At 41.9% G+C, this 23,864-nt stretch overlaps 1 protein-coding gene across 1 annotated transcript; it reads left to right on the forward strand.

The window, feature by feature from the left end:
- The first annotated feature begins 3,555 nt into the window (after positions 1-3,555).
- On the forward strand, positions 3,556-23,144 carry LPCAT3 (lysophosphatidylcholine acyltransferase 3). The gene is made up of 13 exons (XM_020804184.3): positions 3,556-3,826; positions 11,612-11,719; positions 11,832-11,938; positions 12,092-12,185; positions 12,468-12,505; positions 13,890-14,068; positions 14,323-14,431; positions 17,194-17,280; positions 17,393-17,559; positions 20,951-21,098; positions 22,342-22,500; positions 22,602-22,728; positions 22,815-23,144. The coding sequence occupies exons 1-12, from the start codon at positions 3,664-3,666 to the stop codon at positions 22,716-22,718; spliced, it is 1,476 nt and encodes a 491-aa protein (XP_020659843.3). The 5' UTR covers positions 3,556-3,663; the 3' UTR covers positions 22,719-22,728; positions 22,815-23,144.
- Positions 23,145-23,864: the final 720 nt, after the last annotated feature.

Raw genomic sequence — 23,864 nt, forward strand, 5'->3', positions numbered from 1 at the left:
TTTGGAAACCTCATATCTGGAACCTTTCTCCAAGTGGATGGTTTGGGGTTCTAAATACGCCATCGGCCTGTGGCATTTCCCACGGTTTTTGCCCCACATGCTTTTTAACATACAGTGGACCCTCGACTTACAGACAGCTCGACTTATGGACATTTCGAGTTACAGACTTCTCTGGCTGCAATATTTAGGTTCGACTTGGAGCCAGAGAATCGACCTACAGACCAGAAAAAAACCAAAATGGAACAAAAACGGAACAAAAACAGCTGGTTACGGATTAATTGGTTTTCAATGCATTGTAGGTCAATGGAGACTCGACCTACAGACTTTTCGACCTGCAGTCACCGTTCCAATACGGATTAATTCCGTAAGTAGAGGGTCCACTGTATACATTAAACTTCTGGGAGAGGTTGTGTTTTTGATTCTACTTCTTTTAATGTTGTGAGCTGCCTTGAATCCTCTCATTGGGAGAAACGTGGCCTACAAATGATACTAAATGAATGAATAAATAAATAAATACATTTATCACAACAATTCCAGTTTGACCCATTTTCACATGATAAATTAGCTTTATGTGGTAATCTGGATATAAAAACTGGAAAGAAGTCCTTTTTAGGAAGGGTGTGGATACACAGAGGAATTCTTACCTTAGACCAATTAATTGGACAGGATGATGATTTTTTGCCATTTGCCTTCTTGAAAAGTAATATGAACTGCCAGCTTCAGCCATATGATAGTACGTATCTATTACAGCATCTTGATAGCTAAATATGGTCCAGAAGCATTAAGTCCTTCAGAGTCTCCTGCACTTACTGCATTAGTTCAAGAAAAGAAACCCACACTATTTCTTTATAACTGTTCACTGTCAGTCAATAAATATGATACACAAGGGTTCAGAGATGAATGGACCATGGAAATGGATTGTGCTATTTTAACAAATGGCAGACCACGCCCGACAGTATACCGAAAATATCTATAGACTTAATGTATGCCTCGTTCAACAAAAGATAATGTTTAAAATGTGCTGGAGACTGCAATATCTGTTTTAGGAAAGGGCTAAGCAAATCATCTAAATGTTGGCACTGTGATTCTCTTGATGCATCTCTTAGTCATATGATATGGTCATGTCTAGTCATGAGCTCATTTGCTCATTTGAGAAAGGAATTATTACTCACATTAATTTTGTACTGGATAAATCTTTGGTCTTTATTCATGCTTATGTATTTTAAATTATATACCTGCTTCTTGGAAATAATCCATTGGCCAGTGTAGCTGGACCCTCCATGCCCTTACAACTGAAAAAATATTACTTTTTCAGCATTCGAAAGATAGATGCCCACCACCAGTAATCCAGAGAAGACCTTACAACATTATTGATGTATGAACATATGGTGTATAGACAGTTACTATGAGTGGATAGATATTTTTTGATCTTTGGAAAACTTCCATAGAAGCCTATGTATGCATACTCCTGTGTTTTTTCCCCCTCTGCTTCCCCCCTTTTTTCTATTTTTCATTGCTTTTGCAATATTATAATGTGCTTCTTTGTTTTAATGGGATATTTATATAGTGTTTGAAAGCTGTTGTTTTATCTCCCGTGAGTCACCTCCAATCCCCTGTGGGGAGAAATACGGCGTATAAATAATTTGAATAAAATAAAATAAAATTTGTGTTTAGACTTATTGTATCTCTATTTCAGCTACTATTTCTTAAGAAAATATTAAAGAAAAAAGACATGTTAGAGTGGAGTGAAATGAAGGTACAATGTGCATACAGGCAGGGTAAGAAGCTAAAAATTCCATTCTTGACATGAGTCATTAACTTTAGGAATACTGAGTGCATGTCCCAGATAGTTTAGCATTTGCTGAGAAGTGTGAAGGCAGCAGATCTTCCTATAGGGCCAATTCATGCAGGAGTGGTTGCTTGTTTTAGTGGCCTAAAACAATAGTAATCCTCTTATCAGACCATATTCTACTTCTTGTTTTGTGGGTTGAAGCTTGCTTTTAATGTAACTTTCGGTGCTCTTTTTGCTTTTGTGCACACCCCTTTGGCTCTAATCCTCTTGCTTCATTAGCAACCACGTTATTTATAAATATTATTTGCCTTTTCCATTATCTGGTGAAGTGTCTTCTGACCCGAGTCTCCTCTTCCAGCACATTCCCTTGTTCCATTTTGGACTGTCCCATCATAGGGTTTTCAAGGTATAAAATATCGAGAAGTAGTTTACTATTGACTTTTTCTGCGTAGTATTAAAAGGAGTTAGCCTGCCACTGCCAATGGAAGGCCCTCTGCCAGTATCACCTCCAGCTACTGCCCCATAGTTTCCTTTCAAGGATTTCTCTGCCTCCATGACTACTGACATGATCAATGCTCTTTTGCTGATGCATCCAATGGTTCCTGAAGAGGATGGGTGCATCTCAGTGCAGTGCAGTGCCTCTGCTTGGACCATTCTGATTTTGATAACTCTGCAAGGATTATCTAGCCTCCTGACAGATAACTGTGCTCTCTCGCTCTCTCCCTGACATACCAAAGCCCCTCAACATGTTTAAAAGTGGGCACAGTGTAGTCTTTATGGAGTCCTGCCTCTTTTCAGAGAGGAACAGCAAGCTTTGCATTCCTGTATTTTCAAGCATTTCATTTGGCAATATTGCAACTATTGCTAGAGAACCGTGGGAAAGAAATAATGGAAAGATATAAATATTTTGAAATAAATATTAGTTCAGAATCATCTGTATCATCTCAAAAGCCTGCACAGATTCTTAACGCATTTTTGGCTAGATAAATGATAGGCAACTCAAAATGGACGACCTTGCTTTTAATAATATATGAGTGAATACATTTATTCTCCAGTTCTTTTAAGAAAACAGCATGAAAACATTTGAATCATTAAAAGGGGCCACGAAGGGAAAAAAAGAGGACAAAGGGCTATCATATATGCCTATTTCAATGGCACACCGTTGCAATTTTAAGGAGCTGCCTGGATCACATCACGCCACTCTTTTTCCAAGTATTAATGCAGGTGGCCAGAACAGAAGGAACAATAAAAGGAGAGATTCATTCACCGAGATGGTCAAGTACCTTACGTGTACTGTATTCTGGGTGTTTAATATTCATAAAGTAGGCGTGGCCTTGATGCAATACTGACAGGTCCTACGACCTCGTCGGGGAGATCGTTGGTCCGCGGCTCCGCCAGGGCCACGCCCACTCCTTCCTTGCCTTCTGTGCCCGATAGTAACCCCAGCGACGCCTCCTACTCTCGCCCCCCTCCCTGCCTGGCTCTCTCCTGTCTTAGGAAAGCCAATGAGAAGCCGGGATACGCCTCGCGCTCTAGGCGCCTCCCTTCCTTCCCAATAGGAAGTCGCTCCCCCTTTTCTTCCACCAAGCCTGACACCGCCCCCACGTGTTTGCGTGAGTAGAGGGGGGGGAGAAGAGGGCGTGGATAACCTTTGCCTCAGTTAAGCGTCGCGGTCTTTGCTCCACCCACTGGCCACCTGCTGGCCAATGGGAGCCGGGAGCTGGGAGCTTCGGGACCAATCGGTCTGAGCCGAAAGCCGAGGAAGGCGTGGTTTCGATGTAGGGGCCGTGGCGGCGGTTGTGCTGCCGCTGCCTTTTGCCGGGTGCGAGGGGGGTGGCGGAGTGCGTCCGGTTGGGCAGCCGGCGAAGAAGATGGCAGGCACCGAAGGCGGCGTCGCCGCCTCTGCTGCTGCTGCTGCTGCTGGTGGTGGAGGCGCGGACACCACGTTCCGGATAGGCTTCAGCCTGGCGGAGATCGCGGAGTCGTTGGGCTCCTCGGAACAGGCGCTCCGCCTCATCCTGTCCATCTTTCTCGGTGGGTAGCAGCCCGTGCTGGGTGCCTGAGGACAGGACAGGACGGCGCTAAGAAGCGGGAGTGGGGGGGGGGTTTGCGGCGAAGTCTGGTCTCCTTTGGCAGCCTCTGCACGCCGTCGAAGTGGGGTGGGGTGGGGGTCGGTCAGTCTCCCACGCAGGATGCTGAAAAGGAGTGCCGCCGCCCCTGCCGCCGTGATGCCCGGTTCGAAAGAGACCGCTTCTGCCCCGGGAGCTGCTCAGCCCGTGGCACGAGATTGAAAGAGCCGCACCTGCAGAGGCATGCCTCCCTGCCTGCCCCCCTCCTCCCGGGTTGTTCATTGCAGATCAGGGACCCCCGGATTGAGGGAACGGCGCCCCCTTTTGAAACAGGCGGGGGGGTCTGGTCGTTGGTAGCTGGAGCCGAGGCTCGACCGGCCAAGGGTCAAGGCAGGGAAAGCCCGTGGGGTGACAGGTGCTGCGGAAGTGCCCTTGCTTGCACCGGGTGGGCGATGGAATGTCTCCGGCGGCGGCGTGGAATTTCCCCGGGATGATGGAGGGGGGAGGGGCGGGGGGGGAACACCCCAGGGAAGGGATCGGGCCTCGCGCCTCCTGGAAAGGGGGGGGGACCCTGGGCTACGTGGCCCTTCACTGTGGTCCAGCAACTTGGCTCTTAGGAGCGGGTCTCCTTTGCGTTGGCCCACTCCACGCCTGGGCTTTAGCAGCAGGTGTTGTGGTTAGTCAGCTCTAAAGATTTCGAGCCTCCAACTCTGGGGTTGCCTCTCTGTCTCAAAGGAAGGTGCAGGACATGGTCCTGGGCACCGCGGACGATTTTATGGGTGAGGGAAGTTGAGCAAGCCTCGTTTTACAGCTCTCCACGACCATTTGTCCCCAGGATGTTCCCACCACCACCACCACTTCTAGAGAAGTCTATAAAAAGTTGTGTCATGGTAAAGTCGTTAAGCGGGACCCTGCCACTTCCCCTTTTCATGGGCGTCCAGAGTGAAGTAGCTGAGGGCCCTCTGTTTACCACTCAAGTTTAGAGCGGAAAGTTGTACGTGACAAGCTGCAAAGGGGAGAGTAGCTGGGCTCTTGTGTCGGTCCATGATTGTGTTGAAGAGGGAAGCCGCAGGTGCAGCAGCTTTCCCAGCCCTGCCAGTTACCGCTTCTGTGCAGTTTTTAAACATGAATGGGAACCCTGTTAACTGCTTTGTGCATTACTGTTTATTCCCTAGTTACACCTGCTTATACTGGCAAAGTTCTCTGTACAGGTGGCTGTATGCAAAAGAGAACGTTAGGATTGTCCCTGGAAGCATAGGTGTGCATATTATGTGAAGGTAGTATACTTCCATGGAAGCAGGATTCATTTCTAAGGCTTAGGGCTGGAGTGTTTCCAGTTCTGTCAGCCATTAACCCAGCTTCGGCTCACAACAGGAAAAGATAAGAGTAGATGTCTTCTGTGGTTCATTTCTTATGGAAGCAAGGCTTGTGCTGTCCAAACATCAGAGTTGTGGTGCCTCTTGGGAAACCCCTCACATTGCCAGGTTACCGCACCGCAAAATGAATGGCAAATATTTGAAGTCGGCAGAAAGGTATGGCTTTCCAATGATGCTGCAAAGAAGAAAGGTTGCTTTAGTGTGGTAGCTCTAAATCCTGCCCCCTTCTTAATTTAATGTACTTTTCACACATATCGTATTTGTATGCGTGTGTTTTGTGCCATCAAGTTGGAACTGACTTACCATGACTCTAATAGGGTTTTCATGGTAAGTGAGGCATTTAAAGAGTGGTTTTGCCAGTTCCACTCTCTGGGAAGCTGTGAACTGGGGGCCTACTCCAACCTGGCATTAGATGGGAACTAGTGGCAGGCATCTTGGACTCCTAAAGTCAGCTAGCCAGGAAAGAAAGGAATATGTGGGGAAAATGTGTTCCCTGTTTCTCTGCAGCCTTGATGCCATATAGCTGCACTTCTGGTGGTGGGAGGAAAGTGTCTGTAAATACTAAAGGATCCTTTTTTCCTTTGGAACATCGCTTTCCCCAGGCATGGGAGGGATCCTGCCATTTGAGAAGCAGTGCTTCGCAGTGTTCTTTCTTTGTATCCTTAATGTGTATGCATTCTGGAAAAAAAAGTGTTGGAGTGCTTCTCCCCATGGCAGTTCAGCTAGAGATGTGACAGGGGAGGGGGCAGGGAATATAATTCTGAAATGTTGCAATTTTCAGGTGTCTGAGTGGCACAAGATGAAGAAAAATGCAAGATGATTGGCTGTATTCAGTTTTTGTGAATAATTGTCTAAATTATAAAAAAGAACATTAGGTCGAGGTATATGAAAATATTCAAGTGCTGAAAGTGATCACACTTTCACATGGAATGGCTACGGCATGGTGAGCTTCGAAAGGTGACAAAAGATTCTATGTGAGGCAGTTGTATTTGCAAGGAAAATATTTCTAAGAACGAAAACAAAGGTTTCTCTTGCTCAGCTGTACTGTTTCTTTAACAATCTATAATATTAGTATTTTTACTTCTACAAAGGGTGCTTCCAGATAGAAAGTTCCCACTCTTTACAGTTTTAAAAGCATCCTGGAGTTATGATATTTTGCTTTTTCCCTTAATGGGTTTTCTTTTTATTCTGGTAGGAAAAGGACAAAAGAAACAAAGGGCAAAAAAATTGGAAGTCTGTAAGTTGAAGACATGGAGCAGAGTCCTGTTGGTATAAGTTACATTGCGGATCTTCGAATATGTCATCAGCCATGGTCATGCCACAGCCGTTTGGGGGACTTAAAAGCTTCTCATCCCCCAGCAAGGTTTGGAGATCCCTAGGGATCCTCTTTGTGCTAGGAAACATTTGGGAGGTAGGAAGTGATTTAAAGGTGGAAAGTTGCTGCCATTGGTCCTGAGCCCCCCCACTGGAACCAGTGGAGGTAATTTCCCAGCTTTAAATCATTCCCTGTCCCATTCCATGGCTCCCAAAGGTTTCTTAGGATGAAAGAGATCCCTAGTGATCCCAAGAGCCTGGCAGTTTTTAATTTCCCCAAATGGCTGCAACATGCCTGTGGCTGGTGGCATCACCAGAGATCCATGGCAAAACTTATGCCAGCAGGATTCTGGCCATTGGCATCTGGCACAGTGAATGAATATGCATGTGCTATAGCTCTTGCCGATCCACAGCATAACTGCAAAGCAGCAAGAAGCATCAAAGTCTGATGGAAATCTGTTTTAAGGTGTGTCTGTTTCTTTAACAGAACAGTGTGGGATTGCTGGGTAATAGTTAATTACTGAATGGCATGAAGCAAGTCTGATGTTTTTGCTTGTGTCATCTGATAAGTATTATATGGATGAACTGCACTCTGGGGATTAGCAGCACATCTTACAACATTTGAACCACATAATTTCTTCATCTTCCTAGTACGGATGATCAAGATCATTATTACTGACTTCAGGGTTTTCTACTCTTCATAAGTAACAGGTGCTCAAGAACCCCTTTAATTATTAAATCTCTATTTCTACAGAAATCTATTTCTCTGAAATAGCTCCATATCACCTGCTATCCCTAAGCCACAAATCTTCGCAGTTTCTTCTCCTACAGTTTCAGTGAAGGGAATGGTCGTCTTTAGCTCTCTCACATTTCTACAAGCTTCTCCCCACATATTGCCCAACAACCTTATTTGTTTCTTTCCTGTACATTGGATTGCCAAGCTGTCCTGTGTCCTGCTGTATGTGCTTAATTTCTTGGGACTACAGCTGGATGAAAATGATTTCATTTTCCTAATATCTTGTACCATATTTAATCAGGTTTTGTATGTCTAATGCAAATGTGTGATAAAGGGGGAAAGAAGTGGAATAAATTTTCAAAGGAGAGCGTGGTTAGGCCTGTTTTAGACCCGAAGTTATCTTTTAGTCATGTCTAGTTTCTATTTTATTCATTCTGTAGTAGAAATACCATAGTGACATTTATCTTGCACAGATAAAATAGGATGACAGAATGCTTCTGAAGCACGGCTGCGTCATCCTTAAATATATGTTTTGTGCATTGAGGTGATGGTTGCCTTTTCCCTCCTTCACTTGATTGACCTCCATGGGTATTGGTTTGGGAATGTGCTATATTCACTGCATCCATATTGTCTTGGTAGCAAAGCCACACCTGATTGGCTGAAAACAGATTAACTCCTTGGAGATGACTGCTTTATTAGTGCCTTTACAATCAAGGGTTGCCCAAGACCTCCCAGATCATAGTACTTGGAACAAGTAACCAACATTGTGTCTCATCTTGATTCATATATTTTTGCAGAGTGCGTTTGTAGAGGCAAAACTTTTGAGGTTTCCTCGTCAGTTATCTAACTTAAACTATCCAGATCTTTTATGTGCCAGCTTTGAGCACTGGTATTCAAGAAGCATTTTTGGTCCATTGTCATTCACTATTTAAAGAGAAAAGTTTACATTTTGAGTACTAGCGGAAACTGGCCAATATCTTAGCAATTGTGTGTTGATCTTAGGATTCAGGCCTTGATAACTTGCCTTTTGTTCACTTGGTATTCATGTTGCTGAATTCATTGATATAGATGCATGTTGATTCTGTTTACGATGCATAACGTTTGTTTTCCCCCCCAACAATCTTCACTTGTGGCTGTGTACTTGCTCAACTGATCTCTGAGCAGGACAATTTACTCCCACATCTTACTTTGAATAATCACCCAAGCGCTATCCACTCCAATTGTCAGCCGCTCTTCAAAGTGTTGAGAAATATTTCCCAATGATAATAATATTCCTTTGCCATACCTTTTAGTGTTACATTGCATAGCTATAGCTAAAATAGGACACTAGATCTTTAGGATATTAATTGAGGACTAGGCTGCCTTCATTGTGAGACAGAACTTTTGCAGGTAGACTTCCTGATAGATTAAACTCTATGTTTGTTTGAAGTTTTTGTTTCCTTTTATTACAGAAATAACATTGAAGACAATGAAAATGTAAAACTTCTAAAAGGAATCTAAAAGAATCACAGTCTATAAAAGCAGTGCAAAATCATTATCAGGGATAAGACAGCCTTCAATTAAAAGGTTGATTACAAAAAGATATTGGATGCTGTAATGATTCCTAGATAGATAGGAGGACCATTCCCAACCACAGACTGCCCCAGCCCAGAAGGTCTTTTCATGAGCTTGTCATATCTCTGATTATGGGGGGGGGGGAATCCTCAGTGGAGAAAGATACTTTATAATCTTGTGTATGATGGGGCTGTGTGTTGGTTTTTCCACTGGTCCAGAGTATAGAATACTTGGATGAAGCCTACCTACTTTCTACACTAAGCAGATTGGTATGATCTGATATTATCAGTATTCCAAAGGCTTGGGTTTCTGATCATGGTATGCGGAGGCTGCAAATCTAGGGCTACTCCACAAGAGCAAGTTTGCCAAGAACTACATGTGCCTCCTGCAATCTGCAAAATTTGACATTATCAGGATCAGTGTTTTAATTTTGAAATTTGTTGCCTGCATGCTGTGAAGATAAGTATGGGAATGTTACAGCCTGTAACCATGCTACCACTGTAAAAGAAGAGTACTGTATCATAAAATGTAGCAAGGCATATAACAGCACCAGAACAGCTGTGTGATCTTGGCCCTTAAAATGAGCTGTCTGGTTTGAACCTAGATCAGTAGCGTCCCTTCATAGTTTGAGAGAGGAACATAAGCTGTCTGACACTGGACAGACGGATTAGTTGCCTTTCAGAAAAGTTAAAGTAATAAGACAGAAGCATTACTGCCCCCATGATGCACAGTACCGTATGTACATAGTTCTTTTGCCCTACTGTCATCTTGTCCCATTGCCTGGCAAATGGGTTTAGGTTTTTCAGCAATGCATTAAAAATTGTCCAGGGCATGAGTGGGGTCAAGAAAAATGAATGTCAATGATAGGCATCTGCTGCTGTGTCACATATTCTTCAGTTCGCTCTGTTAAAATCAAAATGTTCTCAGGATCCGCATACGGTCAGGATAATGGGCTATTGCTCAAAGTGTTCTAATATAGAAAAATACATAGGACAGAGTAACACTGATGGATTTACAAGTATTGGTTCCATCCAGAAATCAGTAAATTTGGTATACATAAAGGTTAATTGTATGGATTTGAATCTTTTTAGCTATGTTGAAATATTTAGGCTGTGAAATCAGGGACTGGTCAAGGGCATTCAGCTTTCAAATTTAACTGACTGTCTCCACGTTATAGGGTTGAGAGGATGAATAAAACTTGGAGAAACTGTTGCTTTGCTATAAATGCAATTTAAAAACCTTGGAAGTGTTATGGGAGACAGAGGCATGTAGACTCAGAAATAGACCACTTGAAGAGAGAAGAGTGTGAGATTAAATTACAATGTCACTGCTACACATATGGGCAGTCATATTTATAGTACCAGCTCTACTGATTGTGTTTGCAGAGGAATAGCTATAGTTAAAATGAGTCTTGTGCCGTGGTGTAGCTCATACCCCTTGGGAACTCTAAATGCACTGAACTAAAACCAGCCCTGAGCAGGGAAAGGTGTCAGAGAGAAGGGGGTTGAAGTACTTTTTTCAGTTTTAAGACTCACACTGCAGGTCAGAGTTTAGAAATGTATAAAAAGAGCCATGAATGAAAGAGCAGAAAATGTGTAAACAAAGCAACAGTCAAAACAGGGGATTGTATCTGGTACAGTTCAGGAAGTTGGTTGGAGTGGGCTTAGTAGTAACTTCATTGTGGGTGTTTTGGAGTGAGATGTGTGTGAAATAAAAGGATTGTTATATTGCCAGGGTTCTTTAGCATTACTGTGCCCTCTGCATACTGAGACAGGTTGGCTCCCCCTCCACCCTGCCCCCACTCCACCCCACCCCCGCATCAGCAGAGCCCAAGCTACTCAAGATCAGGGAAGAGGAGATGTTTTGATAGTTTTACAGCAATGCCGCAAGCACATCTCTGTACCTTCTTGCAAGAGTGAACTGAAAGGGTTCACTTATATTGGAAGGGGGGAAGGTTTTGGCCCATCCCAGGGGACAACAGCCAAAGCTTTCACCAGCTTTGACATCCGATGGATTTTGGCAAAGAGTTAGTGGTCATCAGAGCATGAGATGAAGTCACATTGGAGTAGCTGCAGACCCTTCTTTCTTCGTTATACCTCAACAATGTACAATGTAGGCAGAAAAACAAGCCCAGCCCACCTCCTTTTTGTAGCCTTGCCTGATAAGATCTCAAAAGCTTGTACACATATTTTACCTACCACTTCAGTTAGCCTAATAAGGTATTGCCCTAATTCAGGTTTTGGAATTTGGCTCATGGCCAATACAGCTCAATCTGTTTTTAGTGAGACTTGGTCTGATTGTTGTCAACCATTACACAAGGATATGCTGTGGATTTTATCAAGAGAGTGGTGTTGCAGATGTCTGACTATGCTATTTATCCCATGTATTAAGGACTGTAGCCCCTGGAGACAGTTCTTGTATGTTGTTCAAAACATGCCAGGAGTTATCATGTTTTAAAATTAATAAAACTGTTCCCTACATATGCTGGTTGCCCCCTTACTTTTTTGTATAATATATCGTAAACATATGTTGTAGTAGTTTAACTATTAACAATGGTACAGTATTATTTTTCTCAAGAGAAATCCTGGCACCTGAGTGAAGTATGATAGTGTTAATACCAATCCTCCGGATAAATGAGGCTGAGGCTAGGAGATAAATCCAGTGAGTTGATGACTTGCAAAAGATCTGAACAGACTGCCTGCATTCTGGCTTTATAAGAGCCTTTTGTCCAGTTCCTAGACTGATCTGCATTCCCTTTCTCTCCCTTTAGGATACCCTTTTGCCTTGTTCCAGCGTCATTTCCTTTTCCAGAAAGAGCTCTACCTCATACATCTCTACAACATATTAATGGGGCTCTTGCTAGCCTACTTCAACTTTGGTAAGGGGGCTGAGAAGATGGCTGCCCAACTAGTGAGTACCAGCGTGTGGGAGGGCGAGTGGGTGCTGCTGTTTGGGGTGGTTTCTAATCCTGCCCTTGTTTGCCTTTTCAGGGACACAGTTCTGCCACTCGCTCATATGTGTCTTGGTTCAGTTTCTCATACTGAGGCTTATGGGTCGCACCATCACTGCCGTTGCCACTACTTTCTGCTTCCAGATGGTAAGTGTGTTCTCTTCCTCTCTGGCTTTCTGTGGGATTTTGCTTTTGCTTACTTCACTTCTGTTCAGCAAGCACTATGCAGGAGCATTTGGGGCAGACAGTAGACCATAGAATCTGGATAGTAATGTATCATTATGGCTAATGGTTTTTCAGGCATATCTGATGGCTGGCTATTACTATACTGCCACAGAGAGCTATGACATCAAATGGACCATGCCACACTGTGTCTTGACTCTCAAACTGATTGGTAAGCATTTCTGTTCCACCCAATTTCTCACCCACAGATTTCCTCCTATACTCAAACTATCTCGCTACCTTGGTGTCTTACCCCAGAGAGCCTAGTGTACCTTTCTTAGTTGGTTCTCATTTACATGTCATCATCTCACTAGAGGAATCTCAGAACAGTTCACATGGGGCTCATACTCTTCTCCCAAAGAGGCAAAGATCCAGTTGTGCAAACCATCTGTCGTTTTTATTCCCCTGCTGAACTTGTTCGTTTTTACTCAGCATTTTCCTTTCCCCTCTCTAGGCCTGGTCATCGATTACTACGATGGTAGGAAGAAGGCGGTGAGTGAAATAATTATTTTCTTTCCTATTCCTCTTTACTCGGGAACTGAATAAGCAGAATACATTCTTTGCAATTGCTGGGTCACCTTAAATGTATGGATTCCCACAGAATGCTCTGTGTAGGGTAGAAACTATCCCATTTTTAAAACAAAGGTTAGGAGGTTTTCTCAGTGTGAACTCTAAATACTTGTATTTATAGAGAAGAAGAAAGCATCCCCAAAGGGGAAGGATTGCCAGAATCCTAGTAACTAGATATAACAAGATGCATTTATTAAAAGAAAACTGAAAGGCTAAAGGGATATTATTCTGTCTTTCTAAAGGTTCAGTAAGCAAGCAGCAATATTCATGCCATCCCCAGCTTGATATCCCAGTTGACAGAAATAGACTTTGTGTTTGTTTGGTTTTAAACCAGCATCTTTAATACGTATCTTGAAAACATGTTACAGTATTTTTTTACCACATAAAAGTGGGCTTCCCACAAAAGGAATGATCCCTGCTTCAATACTCCCCTAGGATTGAAAATGCATTTTTTCCATTGGCATTTTACTGGCAAATTATGCCAATGGAGATAGGAGTTTAAACTTCAAATCCATAACAGTATTAGAGTCTATGTTGGCACATTGTCCTACATTAAATCAGTTCACATACTCAGGCACATTATCTTACCCTCTGCTACTGACCTTTGAGTCCCAGCAAAGTGGTAAGGGAAGATGAAAAACTGAATTCTGAAGTAAATTTATTCTGGGTATGAGACAGAGATTGCCTGCAGGCTTATCTCCCATGATCGGGCACATACGAGACAGGATAGATCAAGGAAACATCCTGGTATACATTTTCTATCTTCTGGATGTATACTGTCTTCACAAAAATTTCAGCTGTTTCCAGGTCTTCATATAATGAGACCAGGTCTGTGTTCATATGTAGATAAGGAATCTTCTTAGCCCCTCGAGGTGTGCAGTTTCGTACATTGATAACACAACATCTGGGGGACAGTGAAAACTGAGGAAGCATGATGTTCTGTGCTACTTTGCTCTTGAGGTTGTCATGGCATCTTGTGCCAGTCCCAGGCCTGTATCTGTTGCTACAGTGCCAGGAAACAAAATGGAGGAGTTCTGTAGCTAGCAGTCACTCAAGTAACATCCAATTGCATCAGGAAAAATAGGAAGCATATATCTTCACACAGTTAGGATTGTGGATGTGCTTATACAGCATGCCAAAGGTCACAAGCTGTCTGTGTCAGGAGGGCCTTCTTTGAAGTATTCTTGCATGTGGATGTTCTTCAGGGGCTCTAGAACAAGTGAACTGGAGAGTTTAAAGACCCCAATCTTCCTGGAAAACTACAGCCATAGGCCAACTAATGTGGGTTTTTTTTATTGTAATACAGGAGGACCTCACCCCTGAACAACAAAAATACGGTGTTAAAGGAATTCCTACTTTACTAGAGGTTGCTGGGTTCTCCTATTTCTATGGTGCCTTCATGGTGGGGCCTCAGTTCTCCATGACACAGTATCAGAAGCTGGTAAAAGGCGAGTTGACGGATGTCCCAGGCCAAAGACCCAACAGGTAATCCTCCATAAGTTTCTTAAGCACTAACTCTCAAAGTACCCCTATGTGAGGATGCATCTGAGCTATTTTCAGTGTCTCCTGCTAATAAGACTTAACGCACACCGTGAGACATTTGGATATTGCAAATTCTTCATTGAGAATATTCACAGTAGTGGGCTTTGTGTCAATTTTCTATTTAAACCCATAACCCCTCCCTGAACCTGTTCTGAAACTCTCTATGATGTCTTCTTTTCCCCTGAAACTCATTTCAGTTTTGTGCCTGCTCTGAAGCGAATGATGCTAGGCTTCTTGTTCATGGTTATCTACACAATGGCAGCCCCATACCTTTCTGAGGAATACCTTGTTTCTGATGCTTATTTGGTAAGTAGTCCTAGAAAGGTGGAATCCTAACTAGAGTGGGAAGAATAACAATTAGAAATAAGGGCCTAAATCCAACTGTTAGCACCACAGAGCAAAACTGTTGTATCTGTGGGTTTTAATGTGTTGAGTTGACCAGTCAGGAATTGATTTCATGCATCTTCTTTACTTGGGAGTGACAATTGCATTTAGGTCAAGAAATGTTATAATCTGAATTGAAAATGATGATAATGGAAGGATAAAGGAATGACAAGTTTGTTTTTAATTACAAATTACTGTACTGAGGAAGGATGTCAGCTATAAGTGCACTTGACTGCACTGATGTGACATAAACTAATAGCCAGCTAACTCTGTAGCCCAAAACTTATGGATGTTAACACTGCAGTCAGGAAGATGTCATGGCAGAGCCACAGGGCCCTTTTTTTTTCTTGTATGTATTCTTTTGCTCAAGTTCTACTTAGTACTTTCTGGCTACCTTACATCTCCACACAGTCTTCTTAAGAGGCATCAGAAAAGCTTGCCTGAGAACCTATAATACAGACAGAAGCCTCTACCTTGCAGGAAAGGCTACACAAGAACACACTTTAAAAAAAAAGACACTGCTCATTTCTAAATGATTCTGGTCTGGTTCTCTTCTCAAGAAGCATCAGAAAAGCTTTCCGGAGAACCTATAATACAGACAGAAGCTTCTGCCTTGCAGGAAAGGCTACACAAGAAGCCACTTTAAAAAAAGAAAAGACACTACTCATTTCTTAATAATTCCGGTCTGGTTCACATTTATATACAGTACAGTGGTGCCTTGGCTTACAAATTTAATTGTTCCGGAACTCGAGTCGTAACTCAAAATGGTCGTAAGTTGAAGCACCATTTCCCATAGGAATGCACTGAAATGCAATTAATCCATTCTGGCCAAAGGAAAAATACCACCACAAAAACCACAGCAAGACCCATTGGAAATGCAATTAATCCGTTTGGGCCGAAGGGAAAAAAGAAAAGCAAACAAACCATGCAAGGCCCTTCAGAAATAAAAAAAAGCAAAGCAAAAACCAAGCAAACCCCACAGGACCCATCGGAAATGGGGGGGCAAAAAAGCAAACAAACCCGCAATACCCATCACAGCACAGAAACATAATACCACCACCCAGCCCCAAACCACGCTGCAAACCCCATCCAGAACAGTTTTTAAAAAGCAGAAAGCAGCACCTTATCTCACCTGGCAGTCCAAAGCCGCCTCCAGTTGCACTCACTCTAACTGTTGGGATGAAAGAGCTACAAAGCAACTGCCTCTTCGCCTACCAACAGTTAGCAATTTGAATTTCCCGCCCTTTTCCCCTGCCTTTTTGTGTTCGTAACTGGAAGCTCCGGCCACAGGGTGAAGCAAAATTTTGCGGCCGGAGCTGGTCGTAACTTGAAATGGTCCTATGTCGGGATGTTTGTAAGTCGAGGCACCACTGTAATGCCCTCCCATAAAGTCAAGCTCCTTATGCAGCATACCTCATGGATTTCTCATCCTCTCACTGAGGTGAGCGTGTATTTATTTTACAAAGGCCTGCTGCTGTCTAGAGAAAATACAACTTATGAGTTACCTCATATGCTCAGATCCTATGGGCCCAGATGCAAATATATACACTGGTCAAATATACATACACACATACAAGTTTTTTAATAATATCTTGCCTCAGCGTGGCCTTTTTTCTGTATCTCTGCATATTAACTTCAAGTCTAATTAGAGCTTTTTTGTAAAATGCAATACCTGATACACTGTCAGATTCTGAAACTCGAATTATATATGACACTACTTGTGAATGAAAGGGTGTTTAATTCTGCTGTTTTTATTTTGTAAAAAAAAAAAAAAAGAGAGAGGGAGGTTAATGGGGTTGGGAGAAACTATGGGAAAAAAGCAAGTGGATGTGATGATTATAGCAGAGGCCTGGGGTTGCACATACTAACCCCTGAGCCTTGGAGGGCCATATCTGCTCTCATGGTGCCACTCCTAAAAATATCAGTATGATTTTTTAAATGCAACACTGGGGGACAGAGGTGCTATTGGCTGTAAAGATGGCAGAGTTATCCCCCATGCTAGAGGGGACAAGAATGAGTTGAGACCCAGATAGCCTTGATACCACTGGAGGAAATCTGAGGTATGAAGGGCAATAAATATATAAAGCAAATAGCAATCCTGCTCTCTTGCCAGGAAAGAACTAGGGAAAAGGTTATGTACTTCTCCCAAGGGCACCACCTCAGAGTTTTACCGCTTCCTGAGGAGGGGAGGGGACAAGCAAGAGAAGGCAGTGGCTTGCCTTTTCCTCAACATATATCCCTCTCCAACAGCGGAAATATGTTGTTCCAGACGGCCCTCAGAATCAGACCAGCACGTCTTTTAATGTCACCATGATTTACCTACCGCATGTTCACTTTTTCTTTACGAATAAAGGCAAGGTGTGCAAAAAAAGGAAATTCTCCTGTTCTCTCTGATTGGGGATAATTGGGAGGGGGAGGTTCCCTATACCACTTCGGAATTCTCCTCACGCAATGTATGTTAAGGCACTTGTTACAATATTTGGAATTGTATTAATAAAGCTGGTTTAAATGGTTAAAGAGTCATGTTTAAAGTTGATAGGGAAATGGATTATTTTTATATTGTGAGCAGCTCCTGAAAGACTAAGGTATTGAAGATCAGCTAAGAAAGACCTGGACCTGGCCATTATTAATATGCTGTCTATGACTTCTAATGCAATTCTTACAAATTTACTCTCTTCCAACAGGAACAACCCTTCTGGTTCCGCTGCCTTTATATATTGATGTGGGGCAAGATAATGCTCTACAAGTATGTTACCTGCTGGCTGGTCACGGTAAGTCTGAAAGTAAACATGCTCTGCGGATTCACATCCACCATTTGAATAAGGCAGGGTGATATCAAGGTAAACTCATGTATGTGGTCTGTCTGCCTGGTTTTCATTGCAGGAAGGCGTCTGCATCCTCACTGGTCTAGGATACAATGGAACTGATGACAAGGGGAGGCCAAAGTGGAACGCTTGTGCCAACATGAAAGTCTGGTTGTTTGAAACAACTCCTTATTTTACAGGGACCATTGCCTCTTTCAACACCAACACCAATGACTGGGTGGCCCGGTAAGCAGTACTGACAGACTTCTGCAGACAGTTTTAGAAAGGAAATCTTGCTACAGGAAGGGCTGTGGGGTTTTTGTAAAGAAAGATGCAGAGAAAGTATGGTGTCCAGAAAATAACCTGCTGTCTTTTAAAGCAAGCGTTCACATATGAATGTTTTGGAAGTTAGAATAATGTCTAGTATAACCACCTGAGCCAAAGAAATTTAGTAGGCGTACCAATGGCCAAAAATAGTGCTTCTGTACTCTGAATAGCTCCTTGCTCTTCCAGATTAGCCAAACCCAAAGTTATTATAGTAAGTCCCAAACATGTTCTAAACAAACATTATTTCAGCTAGATTTTACACCTGTCTTTCTCCTATCACAGAACTAAAAATAGGACATTTCTAGAGGGTATCTCACATGGCCACCAACCACCATTAGCAGAGTAGCTGTCATATGACCTGACAAGGCACACAATATAAAATAATCTCAGTTGTGTCAATTCAGCCAGTCTATATTACATTTGCTTGATCACTTCTCAGCTGCAATTCTATCCAACTTGAAAGCAGTGATTGGTGAATCATTTTTGAAACTGATAGGAGTGGAATTTCACACCACCTTTCTTTTCTATCCCACAATTTGTTCAGCACCTAACAAGAAAAATGCCTTCACACCCTGGCATTTCTGTGGCCTTTTTCTTCTGAAATCTCCACAATTCTTTCTATACCTATGGATAGTGAATAGCTTCCACGTGATAGGATATCAACATAACTTCTAGACAAAAAGTCTGGGTTTTGTTTTGCTATTCTGTGAAGAATGCGATGTTTAGAAACTCAACACTGCATATGTTCTTAAAATTTGCTTAGGAGAATGCAAGCACATCTACAGCACATTCACCCTGTTATCTGGAAATCAAGGAATGTCTGAACCTATCAGGCGGCCACTGCAAAAAAAAAGAGGGGGGAGAAAAAGTACTGTACAGCAAAATAAAACTGAAGTGAAGCCTAGCACAACACATCTTATACAAGTTTGAATTAATATATAAAGGTGGGGAATACAAATGTCAAAATATTGAAAATTGAAATAAATGTGCCAGTATGCTTTTGTTGATTAAAATCCACTTCAGACTCAAGGAATACAAATACACATCCTCTATACATCTCCCCACAGCTAAGAGAGAGAATACAGGTACATAATAGTGATTTTTTAATCCTGTCACTTTGTTTATCATTTGTATCCTTTTCTGGGCAGGAGTTCAAGTGTAAACACATAGTAGGACATATATTTGCACTCCTTGTGTCTGCAGAATTGAGTCGATCCACAGAAGTTTATGCTGAGATAAATTTGTCAGTCCGTCAAGTATCACATTATTTTGCCCTTTCCCCCTACCCTTTTCTTTTTCCTCTTGAATTTTGCCAGAATGTTGAGACAGATTAGCAAAGCTACTTCTTCAAAAACATTTTATATACAATCTACACTTTTACTCTTTTTTTGTTCATCTAAGCATCATTTGAAAAAGTTATAGGCTTCACAATAACCTTAACAGAGTGTAAAATGTGATTTTACATACAGTACAGTACTTCTAATTCTCAGAGCTACTGACATTTTGAAAAGCTTATTGCTAGGGATGGGCCTTTCATTGTATGAAAGACCAAAAACATAAAAAAGGCTCTCTTGTGTGTATTTCATGTTCTTTCAATGTTTGTCAAAAGGCACCCTTTTGGGGGCGTGTGAAAGTTTTGTGTAAACCCTGGTGCCCTTTTGTCAGTTAAACTGCCTGAGATTTTATTTTCCACTTAATAGTGTGTTGCAAGAGCTTTCAACAGCAAACAGAATGTGCAAAGGAATGGGAATCTTGACATTGTTAAAGGACCTAAAACCCAGTAATAAGTGGTCTTTGCTTCAGTTGCTTTGAGAGATCACTTTGTGCTGCTGAGCTCCTTGTGCCCTCCAGCTTGAATTCTTGCCAGCTTTCCTCTGCCTTGCATCTTTCCCTTTTTTTTTTCTTGGCTTTAGAAGAGAATTTCCCAAACACATATTTCTTTGGATATTTTTTGCTGGCCTGCTTGTGCTAGCATGTCTCCTGGGATTATTTTTACTCCCATTTTTCTCATGGGGAGTGTTTTTCCTTTTTTGATTATTTTTGCTGCTCGCTGCTGGACTAAAAGAAAAGAAATTAAGTAGTGGCAGGGAGAGAAAATGTATCATATTTTAGTAGATTTGGTTGGGGAGCTTTAATTATATTTTGCTTTTATTTGCTTGCTCACCTTGGTTGGTTTTTGGGAGATGGGGCAGTGTGTGTGGTTTTTATTTTCCTAATTTTTTTCCCTCTATGTGGCAATGCTTTCTGTTTTATTTTTAAAAAACTGGGGAGGGGGCGGTTGGTTAACTTATTGTGCACTTTATTCAAGGTATATATTTAGGGGTGGGGAAATTTGTTTTTGTAAGTGTGGCAGGACCAAGAGTTAGACTTTGTGATTGTGCTGGTATGCCAGTGTTCCACTGTGTTGCATATATTGTAGTTGCTGTTGGCCCAGCTTGGGGCATTTTTCTCTTGTTGTTGGTATCTTCGGTGGGGGTCTCTGTGTGCCTGGCAGTCAGAAAAAAGGCAAGGAGCCAGCTAGATACTGTTGTACTGCGCAGGCCGGTGGTACTGAATTCATACTGTTTTTTATTTTTTTGAATTTGTGGGTGCTCTGTTTTTTAATTGGTTGGTAGGTAAGGTATTTTTTGTTTTGTGCATATGACGATGATGAATGTGATAATATAAACTAATGCCTACATATGTTGGATGTTGTATTTTTTTCCATGTACTGTTCCTTACTTTTGGAGCAAACTGATGTTCTGTTGCCTTCCCTTTGCTTTTTTTTTTTTTGATTAGTTTTTAAGTGTTCTTCAGGAGTTTTGGGGTGCTAGAAAACACAAGTGGGAAAATACAAAAACAGAAGCCCCAAAGAGGCTTTCCATTTCAACAAACAAAATTCACCCTCCCGCCCCTATAAAAACTGGAAGTGAAAGACACACACACATAAAGAATTTACCATACAAAACTCGTAGAAAGCACTTGCAAGCATAATGCTTCATGCTTGGTTCCTAGCATCTCTGGGTTCATCTCATGACACCGATTTTTCAGAAATCCACCCCCAGATTTGAAATAGGTTTTTTAACTGTATGGATTAAAGGTGAGAGTTTAATTGGAGTCAGATCTCATTAGAATTTTTTTTTCATTAGAATTTTAAGTGAATAATACTGTCCTTCCTCGTTGGAACCTCCAAAAGCAAATCAGAAGCAAACAACACTCAGATTTCACTCATTTTTTCTTGAACATTCCAATAGACCTATTTTTCAGGAGTAAATAAAAACTAACTCAGTTGTCAACCTTAACAGAGTTACATATTGTTCTTTATATACAGTTATATATATAAAAGACTGAAATTCCTGGGAAACAAGCTACTATCACAAGCCATCTCCTTGCTTTTCCTCGCCATCTGGCATGGGCTGCACTGTGGCTACTTGGTGTGCTTCCAAATGGAGTTCCTTATCGTCATTATTGAAAGACAGGTAAGGAGCATTTAAAAGACTGGTGCTAGGAGGAGTATTCTAGTCAGTTTAGCATCCATATAATTTTGGAGCAAGTAATGCCACTCCTTAAACATTTCACTTGCCTTGGAAGTGCTACTAGATTTACTGTCAGTTCTGACTTGACGGCGCATAACACATCATTTTAATAGCAAACCCTCTTATCAGATTTTGTGGGTTGCAAATGTTTCTCAGATAATCACTGGAAAGCAGTTATTGGTACTGTATCCTCTTTAGTGATATTAATCAGCATCAGTTTAAGGCTGTTTCATTATGAATTATTTAAGCTACTGATGATTAATAAAGAATGAGCTACTATGACCTGGTCTTCCATATCAATCTGTCGGAGGGTCTTGCTACAGGAACTGAATACCTGGGGCAAAATTCCAATTTATTAAGGTCTCAAAGTTGTGTTCCAGTGCTAGACAGAACTCCTATCAATCTTGATATTTTCCTGCCAAGTATACAAAATACAGATCAATTCTGTGCATGTTTGAGAAGTAAACTTCCAGTAGGTTTAAATAAAAATATTGATAAATGGAAATGTAATTAATTAAATCAATGCAGATAATCTGAAATAGAAACACAATTTTTCTGTATAATAGAGCACAACAACAGTAGTAATACTTGCATGTTGTCAAGTTGATTCCAATTCATGGTGACCCTTTCCAGGGTTTCTAGATATACAATACTCGGAAATTATTCACCTTTTCCCGGTTTGCCCTGGATCGTGCAGCTGGTCCAAGTTTGCACAGGCTGGCTTTTCTGAGAAGCCCACTGTGGAATCAAACTCAACTCAAGCTTTGTAACCAGCTGCCCAACTCACCAAGCTATCTTGCCAGCTTAGAATTTAGCACTGTTAAAACTTGAAAGCAAAGCCATTTCAAATGGTGCTTGGTATAAATGTTGGGTTTAAACATAAAAGCATAGTTTGTTTCAGGACGTGAACTCAAGCTTACTCACAAACCTGAGTCAACAAGCTGGTCTGGTATTCATGATAAATTGCAGCATGAGCTGTTGCATCATAAAAACTGAAATAAACTCACCAAGTAATTCCTGACCAGATGGGAGACAAAAGCACATGATCAGCTCATCATAACCCGTGTCTTCTTTTTATGTTACCTAAAAGCTCAAACGCTAGGTGGGTTGTTAACACCAGTTAGAATAAAATGTGGTTTTGTGTCAAATCTGAACTCCTCTTCAAAGCAATTTTTCCTCCTTTCAGGCCATTAGCCTGGTACGAGACAGCCCACTTCTGAGTACCTTAGCATCAATCACCATTTTGCGGCCCATCTTCTATGTGCTTCAACAAACTATCCACTGGATGTTCATGGGATATTCTCTGGTGCCATTTTGCCTCTTCAGTTGGGAAAAGTGGATCAAGGTACAGAAAGTCTTGAGGGCATACCAAGACGATGACTCCCCCCTCCTTACAGAAAAGACATAGCAAGACATCTAATACTAATATTGCATTTTCTTTCACAGGTATACATGTCTATTTATTTTGTAGGGCATATCTTGTTTTTCTCATTATTATTTGCAATGCCTTACATGAGAAAAGTATTTGTGCCACAAAAAGAGAAGTTAAAGAAAGCTGAGTAGCAACCAAAAGGTGAGAAATCCCCTTGATCTTTTTCTACTTAAAGAGAGCAACCTCAGAAAGTAGCCAGCTAAATGATGTTATTTTTCTTCTTTCAGATTGTACCATGTGTGCATTTATTATGGGGATGGTTGAAACATCACCTGCCAAACTTGCTGCCGTCACACCCTTCCAGAGTGACTGGGGGAAGAGAGCACAGGGACGAAGGTCCCAGAATACGGGGAGCAGAGAAACTACTGCAAACTCCTCCACCCCTTTGACAGGTTGCCTTATCTTTCAACTTTTCTCCATGGACACTCCTATCTCTGGAAACTTCAGATGATTGTAAAGCACTAGACGCAGCTGCCATCTGGGAATGGAGCCACCGCCTGACTTTTTCTACTACTTTCTGATTCTGCTAGATAAAATTGGTCCCAGTTGGTTTTTCATTCCTGCTTGAGATGCTTTTTTCCTTACCGGTTATTGCAGCTAAAACTTTTGTCTGCTACAGAAGTTCCCAAACTTCTTGGACCCATGGGCATATTTGGAATTGTGAGAGGGTGTTGTGGGCATTACAGAATTATCATAAGGGATACAGGTATTTACAAAATATTTAATAGAAAGCAAATGTGTGAGGCTGAGCGACCTTGCTTGAGAATCTGATTGCAACAAAGATGAGGGTCCACATGCCTAGAACAATCACTTGAACTTGAACTCAATTTTTATTATAACAGAATGTCATTTACTAAAGTCAACCTCTGTTCCAGGACTCATTTAGGCTAGGTCCAAAAAAAGAGATGTGGTGACACTGTGGGTTAAACCGCAGAAGCCTCTGTGCTGTAGGGTTGGAAGACCAGTAGTCCTAAGATCGAATCCACGCGACAGAGTGAGCTCCCGTCACTTGTCCGAGCTCTTGCCAACCTAGCAGTTCGAAAGCATGTAAAAATGCGAGTAGATAAATAGGTACCACCTTGGTGGGAAGGTAACGGCGTTCCATGTCTAGTCACGCTGGCCACGTGACCACAGAAACTGTCTTTGGACAATCTATGGCTTGGAAATGGGGATGAGCACTGCGCCCTAGATTCAGACACGACTGGACTAAATGTCAAGGGGAACCTTTACCTACAAAAAAAAAAAAATCCAAAGGTAGAAAAAACACATGGGAAGAA

This window comes from Pogona vitticeps, chromosome 2 (assembly GCF_051106095.1).
Source record: "Pogona vitticeps strain Pit_001003342236 chromosome 2, PviZW2.1, whole genome shotgun sequence".
NCBI lineage: Eukaryota > Metazoa > Chordata > Lepidosauria > Squamata > Agamidae > Pogona > Pogona vitticeps.

Coding starts and splice junctions, on each gene's coding strand:
- LPCAT3 (XM_020804184.3), top strand. CDS start 3,664: ATGGCAGGCACCGAAGGCGGCGTCGCCGCCTCTGCTGCTGCTGCTGCT. Junction 14,432..17,193: donor TTGTTTCTGATGCTTATTTG/GTAAGTAGTCCT, acceptor CTCTTCCAACAG/GAACAACCCTTCTGGTTCCG. Junction 22,501..22,601: donor GTTGGGAAAAGTGGATCAAG/GTACAGAAAGTC, acceptor TTTCTTTCACAG/GTATACATGTCTATTTATTT.